Source organism: Copidosoma floridanum, unplaced genomic scaffold, assembly GCF_036245765.1.
Source record: "Copidosoma floridanum isolate Cflo_tuat_1 unplaced genomic scaffold, Cflo_Japanese_pri ptg000021l, whole genome shotgun sequence".
NCBI classification, from domain to species: domain Eukaryota; kingdom Metazoa; phylum Arthropoda; class Insecta; order Hymenoptera; family Encyrtidae; genus Copidosoma; species Copidosoma floridanum.
Window position 1 is genome coordinate 24,425,773 of NW_028321898.1, and position 7,988 is coordinate 24,433,760.

General features: G+C 35.7%; 1 protein-coding gene across 1 annotated transcript; it reads right to left on the minus strand.

The window, feature by feature from the left end:
- Positions 1-6,395: 6,395 nt before the first annotated feature.
- LOC106637849 (venom peptide isomerase heavy chain-like) lies at positions 6,396-7,988 on the minus strand. Its single transcript, XM_014350809.2, has 4 exons — positions 7,946-7,988; positions 6,992-7,265; positions 6,684-6,915; positions 6,396-6,605 (listed from the first exon to the last, which is right to left on the minus strand). The coding sequence occupies exons 1-4, from the start codon at positions 7,986-7,988 to the stop codon at positions 6,396-6,398; spliced, it is 759 nt and encodes a 252-aa protein (XP_014206295.2).

The following is a 7,988-nucleotide window of genomic DNA, read 5'->3' on the forward strand; positions in this document are numbered from 1 at the left end:
GCGTCCTGTCCAATACAAGTATTTTTCTCATTGCTATGTAAAATTCTAATTTTTTAGCTTCTCATTAAAACTTATTCACTTTGATTTTAGAGAAAAACGCCCCTTCCTCAAGCAGGGACGAGAAATTCCTTAAGTGAATCGTCGTTTAGTGCCGTCAGCGACGGAGAGATTGAAAAAAAAAACTCCATTTACGCGCAAATGCTAAAAAGGGTCGCAACATTGTTTCAGGAAAAATTATTCCCGGCAATTAAAATGCAGATAGGAAGCACAAATCATCGAGATTTTTATCGGCGAGGTACATCCCTGCCTGCACGTCGTTTTCCTCCTTTTTATTCCCTCCTACGCCACGACTTCTCGGTCTGAAAAAAAAAAAAAATTCCAGCAGTCGTGGTGGTGATGGTGGTGTTCACGGACGTACAAAAATACATAGCATGCACGTACACCGACAAAGAAAGCGAAAAACTTAGAGAACGGATGAAATATACTCTGAATAAGAAATGAACGGAATATTTAAACATACACGCCCCCCCCCCACAGCTGCTGGTACGTATGAAGAGTACAGAGGGGGTTGGAAGTGGGCGGGGGATAACCGTGGCGCGCGATCCTGAATTATTATTACAGTTGGGATCACACTGGTATTGTCGGCTTGAAAATATCGATTTGGTTGGAACCTACGGACAATGTTGGATCGCTTCACTATTGTACTAAAAAATTTTCCCAAGATTTTGTATTGTCAATAGTTACCTTTAAGCAATGGGGTTTGGCAATCAAACAAAACTTGGATGTTAATTGCAACCTCGTACTCTAGGTACGCTGTTTTTTTATATTGATAACAACCTCATATAATTTCGATGAATTAATTTGAATACCGCGTAAGGGATGAAAAAAAGTAGTATTTACGAGTAATCCTGCGAAGGAAACGAAGCGTTGAAAAAATCGAAAGCAAGAGGAAGAACAGTGCGGGGAAGGGACGGAGTAGCAGTTCAAATAATCCCAGACCACTCGAAAATTCACAACTGATTCCGCCGCAGTTATACGCGAATACCTAGTGTGTTTGGGTGAGTATGGGCTTGTGGGTACTCACGTAGGACGGTAGGAGCTCTCCCTCTCGAGGGAGAGGAGGGCATAGTTTTAACACGATTAACTATTAAACTGTCCTTTCTCCTCGTCCTGCTCCGCCGTTTAGCCTCATATTCTGTATGCAGGACGAGGCTGTCCTCGGGTTAACGATTCATACATATACATGCCATGTGAACGAGGACTGAAAATTTTCGACTAACTAATGTGTATACGCAATGGAAGGGCCGAGGATAAGGGGGGATAGGAGGGAAAAAACGATAAAAAGGAACCAACGTTTGTTTATAATCAAGCAACTGAACAAGTTAAACTTTTACTTCAATGGTCTAGTCTTCGTGCTTATCAAGTATATCAATCATTCTCAAGATTATGTAAGTCTTCGGGTAATATGTAGGACACGTTGTTTGTTTTTTTTTTGAAATTTTAATAAGCATTTCTGTACAAGCCTAATAAAATAAATGCAACTATTTTTACATTCACAATAAACTTCTTCTTATAAAATGATACACAAGCATATAAAAGTTACAATTGAATATGGTGACAATTCTATAAGAGCCTGCATTTGAAGCCAAGGATTCCTTCATCTCTTGTCATTCTTAAGGAGTAAAATAATAATTTTGTAATAAATTTTTTGATGGATATTGATATGGATGATGTTAAAAGATTTCTGAATACTCAAGTATTGTAAATATTTTTGTAACATTTAGTTATTAATTTTGTAATAACCAGGTGGTTAATTTATTGATTCAACATGTGACTCCCAGAAAAACAATTCATAAATAATGTCATAAATAAATTAAAAAAAAAAAAAAAAAATTAATATACAAATAATTATGCAGCTTTTGTGTTACCATTAGTTAAATACTCATCTTGAGAGTGTTTATGCCATTCACTTCTGATATACACTTCTCGAATTCTTCAATTTAGTGACTATTTAGACGTTGCAAATTCTGTAATTCTTTAAAAAAATGTAATTCTCCGGATGAAATGAAATCTCGAGCTAAACGTTGCAGCTAACTTGCAAAACGGGTAAAAAATGCTATGACGAGCCAACGTCATAAATACACATGAGTGTTGATAGCACACCATTTCCTTTGGACGAGATACGATGACACATACTCGCAAAACGCCAGAGCCGAAAAACGTACATGGATAAACGATCCCGCACAGAGCAAAGAAAATGGAATAAGAGAACGTGAGATTAGAAAAAAAAAAGTATATGTTGCAGCCACTTCTGGGAGTTACGTTTGTATGCGTCTATGAATACACTGTGCAACTGAGAACGTAAAAAATCACAAGCTCTGGTTTCTATTTTTTTTATGAAACGTGTAGAAACATGCCTCCCTGTGTCATACATCCGCAAGAGGACGTACACCTACGAGTGAAATCTAGTCATAAATACTTCACGAGCCTTGACTCGAGAGTAATATTAAAAAAAGGGCTGCATATGAGACACTCCAGCACATCATACGCGACGCTCTGACATCTCTGGCGTCTCTCGTGTCCACATATGGTCCGATCGTCCCGTTGACTGAAATTTATGTTGCTTATCTAACAGAAGAGACGCGCGAGTGAAACTGTAGCTACTGCTATGGCGAATAAAATTTTTTTTTTTCGTTTTACGACATAAACGATTGTTTAAAGAGTCTTGGAAGTGTATCATACTTGATTTTTTATCAATTGACTATCGATAATTATTCCGTATTGTAACTTCAGTGATCTACAAGACAAAAGGATGGCAAAGTACGTTCCTTTCAAGTTGTATTTAACTTTCAGTTAAAGAGGTAATTTTCCTTACCGAAAAAAAATTCTTAGATGTAAGAAAACATTTACTAGAATCATTCCGATTGTTTACTCGAGTAAACGATCCCTTCAAATAAAACTAAATTTCTTAATTTCAATAAAATATTCATTTCAAATCAAAAAATAATATTTTTGTTTCAAGAGACTGTTCACTAGGAACTATTCTAGTGGATATTCTCTTCATACCAAGAAATTTTTTATTTTCAATGCAGCAAGTAATTGACGGGTAAGAGCATGTGATTTCCAAATTACAAACTCCACAAGTCAAATAATATGCAAGAGCATTTTGTTTCATTGCTCCCTGCTGTGATTCGGGCGTCACCCGAGAGCTACGTGCGGCTCATATCCACGCTTCGCATTAACTCGCGAGCTTTCACCCTTCCACGATGAGCAACGGCAAAAGATAGCCACTGCTTAATGGCCCGAAAGTCCCAGCTCTTTCGGAATGCCTTGAATGAAAATTAAGTTGAGTGTATGCGCGCGAGTGCCGGCGACCTCTCCACTCTTCGAAGCCTCATCCCCTGGTCGTCGTTTAATATCTTGTTTTCTCCTGACAAATGATGACCTCCCCTGCACTCTACGTGGGATTTTAAGAGGGGAGTGTGGTATTGCACGAGTGGATATTATATGTGTTTCAACAGCTTTGAGATTCCTGTGCAGATGAATCCAGTTTTTGTACCATTTGGCTTGTTTGGGGCAGGAAAGATTCTTTTTTTTTTCAGAAAATGCTTGGTTACTGATTCGATAAACAAAGTGGCAGTCATTTTGGCTTTTTTTGTTGAAACCTTTTGAAACTATTCTAGTACGTAGGAATTGAGATTCTGAGATTTGGATGAACCTGAAGCATGTGTATTATCTGTGATAAAGTAATTCGTCAGCGTAGGTCTACTTACACGATAACAGTACATTAGAGATTGTAACATAACGAGTTGTTAAAACGAGATCAATTACTTGTAGATGAAATTGAGAAAGAATAAAAACAAATACCACAAACGAAAGATTAAGAGAAAAAATATTTATGGTTAAGTGAGCAGTTATCACAGATTCTAGAATTAAAAGCAATTGCAGGTGATTGCTCTTCTACCAGTGTTCACGCAATTTTGAGCGTGTAATTAAACATCTGAGTCTCTCCATTGGATGAAGAAACGATGTTTTTCCGAAGTTTTAGTCTCATAAATATTTTACATATCAAAGAAAAACTATGAATTTTCCACTGTAGTGGCATCGAGAAAAAAAATCCTCCCTGTAAAAGCACGCCCTTGTACAAGTACACCTCGCGACTCTAGGTACAACTATACAGGTGTATACACAGCAGCAGCAGCAGCTCAGAAGGAGGTAAAACGAGTGCGCGCGCGCGTGCGATTGGAATCTGCGATTAATTTAGCAGGGCGGCAAAGCGGAAAATGCGCGGGCTCTCGCGAAATTTATGCGGATGATTCGCGCAACGGCGATCCCTTGAACAGCAGTCCTTTCGCGTACATCCACCCGAGTACCTACACACGTACACATCTTTGCGGGACGTGTACAAGCGAACCCGATGCCGCGTCAGAATTATTCCGCATAATTATATTCGTTTCGCAACGACACCCCCGAGACTCCAAATTGAAATTGAGCCTCCCTAGACGAGTGTATACGTATATGAATATACACGTGCGGAGGTCTTGAGACTTCCGTTCGTACTTCCCTCCCCCCCGTCTTGCCTCGCTTTTAGCCGCGAGCTAAGATTTCAAAGGCCGTTTCCTCCGTACTCGTACATACATACTTGCTGTACGTCGTGCCTCGCCTCGGCTCCTCGTGCTTTACATTTATATTCATGCGTCCGCCTCATCCCCTTCCGCCTCTGGGTTACATCTCGGGGTATCTTTATTTCTCTTAGCTACGCTGTTATGTCCTTTGCGTTATCTCTCTCAAGAGATAATTAGCCAAATTTCGTTAGTTTATTCTTATTTTAAGTAAAGAAAGGGAATTTAAAAAATAGTAAATAATAATGAAAAAATTGTTTTAAAATAATAGTTGAGCCGTTGAAAGGTTTATAAAATGATTTTTTCATTTGAAATACAAGCATTACGCTTCTTTTTTTTCATATTTTTACTCTATGAAATATTAAAAAAAGAAAAAAAAACAAATACCAGAAAACTTTAGTTTTAAAATATCGATAAAATTCATTGATTACTTATCACCATAAAACAGTATGTCACTGAAATTACTTGTGTGCACAATTTTTTGTATTTGATACTTTTTTTTTTCTTCGAATTTTTGAGAACTTCACGGTGTTGCAGTATAAATACAAAAAATTCCCGTCCAATGTAAAACTAGACTGAGACGTCCTTGTGTAATCAGAAAAGCTTTAGTCGCAGAGCGAAGGCAAAAAAAAACCAGTAGATTAAAAGAAAAAAAAAAAAAGGAAAAAAGTTATAATTAGACTCCGGAGTAAGCCGGCGGGCAAGTTCAGAACTCAAAGACCCCTTTGCCGAGCGACAATGGCAATATTAGTTTTACATCTAACTTACGATTCGGTGCCTACAAAAGCACTGGGAGCGTCTGATGGAGACTGGCGAGCTTCCATTCCATTCCCTTGGGGGGAACAAAAACTAAGTGAGGCGATGGGACAAAAACGTGTTAGAAATATACGTACATAATGAATGTTATTTTTCTTATCACTAAAATGGTATTAAAGGCAATATTTATTTTTTGAAGTCTTAAAGTATGACTATGAGAACAAAAAAGCTTTTTAAAAATAAATGTAGTGAATCCCAAACCTAGAAGTACTCGATATCTGAACAAAGTTGTTTGTATGCGTGTGAATGCAGGAATTATTTTAAAGCATTTGTTAAAATTAGTTTGGTTAAAAAATTTTTTATTATTGTTATTTTATTTTTTTTAACATGACGTATGAGTACATTTGACACTTTATAATAAGATGACTCATTATGGATATTGACTGAAGGTTTAGCATGCTAAATAAGGACAAAGTGAGTATTATACGTATAATTGCACAAGTACATGCAATAAAATAATCCAACAAAAAATATATGGGAGTTAATTGAATGACTCATTTTTTAATATTGTTTCTTTTTTGAGTTTTAATAAACTGACGAGTCGATGTTTGCTTATCTTAAGTATACATGACACGTAAGTCATGTACTAATTTTTTTAAACTTGAATTGTACATCATAAACATGTCTGTTTTTCATGATTTCTTTTTGTATAAACTTCTTATCTATAATTACGTAAAGCGTAGTGAGATAGTAAGAAAGTAGTCGAGTTCTTGTAATACTTTCGTACAGCCCCTATATTAGCCACTGTTAAACACAAGATCCAAAATAAAAAGTTTATTATTTTATCATCTCCTTAACTGTACACACGATTTCACTCAGATTTGATATGTACATGACAAAAGTATTAGTTTATGTGACGTATTTACATGAAAAAAAAAAAAATAATAATAACGAAAAAAAAAATATTTCAAAGTAAGTTGAACTCCAAATCTTATCAATAGAGGCATAAAAGGGTTGTTACATATAATCATTGGTAGATTTTCCATAACAACTTTTGAAACACTCTTCTCTACATTGGGTAATGTCTTCTTCTGCATCGTCCACGATATTATTACGAATCCAATTGACATCTGGTGAAACATGGGAGATGGCTCCTACATTGTCAAACCCAATTAGCTTGTATCCATCTCCACTTTTTTCAACACATACGTCGGCTGACATAATTGCCTAAGAAACAACAAATTTTGTATAAATTTTTCTTCCTCAAATTTTTGTAAAACAAACTGTAGTAATTCATGCTTATACCTCATCTTCTTCGTTATTGAAGTAATACTTTGATTCATTTTCATTGAAGATGACATGACCTTTGAAATATTGCAGTCCATAACTGAATATATACTCGTAGCCAACCACAAACTGATCCATGTTTCCTTTGCTTGGATTTTCGTGAGGCTCAGGTAACTCGATGATTCGTACGTATTTGTTGAGTTTTACTCCGTTTTTCAACTTCAAGATAGCTAAATCATGTTCGTAAGTTCTAAAAATATTTGTAGCTACCGGTTAAACCTTGATTTTTTAGTAATTGGGTGATTGATTGTTAATCAATGTCTTACTCTTTATTGAAAAGATTGTGGAATAAAATTGTGCTGATAGAGGGTCGCTGCTCATTTATATTTTTCGTGTTGGGGTTAATTGAAATAGTGCCAGCAACGACTTGATAGTCGTCCTTGGTACCATCTACCACACAAGCAGCTCTCGTGAGGACATAGTTGTCTTTAACAAGTACACCGCCACACCGAAACTTGAAGCCGTGAGATGATCTCAGATTTACAGACACGAAAAATGGAAAATCACTTTCTTTCGCCCTGTGTCCATGAACCTTTATAACTGGTTCAATGAAAAACTTGTTAGATTTTTAAGCATATACATATATAGGATACATTAATTTATACAAATAAAATAATGATTGTGAGTTTTATAAGAGTGCTGGTACAAGACTGAGTACCGCTTTGCTTATGACACAAACAGTGCTTGCAATTAACGTATGGTTGATGTGAAACTCCATATTTTTTTTACGTTTGATGACTATATTTAAAGATAAAAAATGTCTTCAATTCCCGATATCATTGTGCACCCAGATTCATCACTCTGTACCCACCTTTTCATACTGTTTTACAAAATTAAATAAATACAACCACGGTTATCATTACCAGATTGCTGTAAATTATTTACTTATTCAGCGATATCAACCTACATAAAAGTAAATTTTAGAATAAAAATTAATAGAATAAACAACAATTAATGTTTAAAAGCAGTTATATCACAGGTGAAAGAAAAAATTGCCATCTCACTAAACTCTTGATGTTATGTGATTTCAAGATTATGTAATTATTAAAATTTTATCGTTTGCCATGAAATTACTTACATATGTTCCTTGATCTTAATCATAACAAGTTTTAACCATATTTTTTCGTTACTCGAGTATTTTAAAAGAATTTTGAAAAAACAGATACTCTAGAGAATATTTCAAGTACTCTTAAATATATGCTATTTGGTAAAGCACCTACCTTGGATCACTAAAAATGCAGCAATTACTTTCAAAAGAATCAT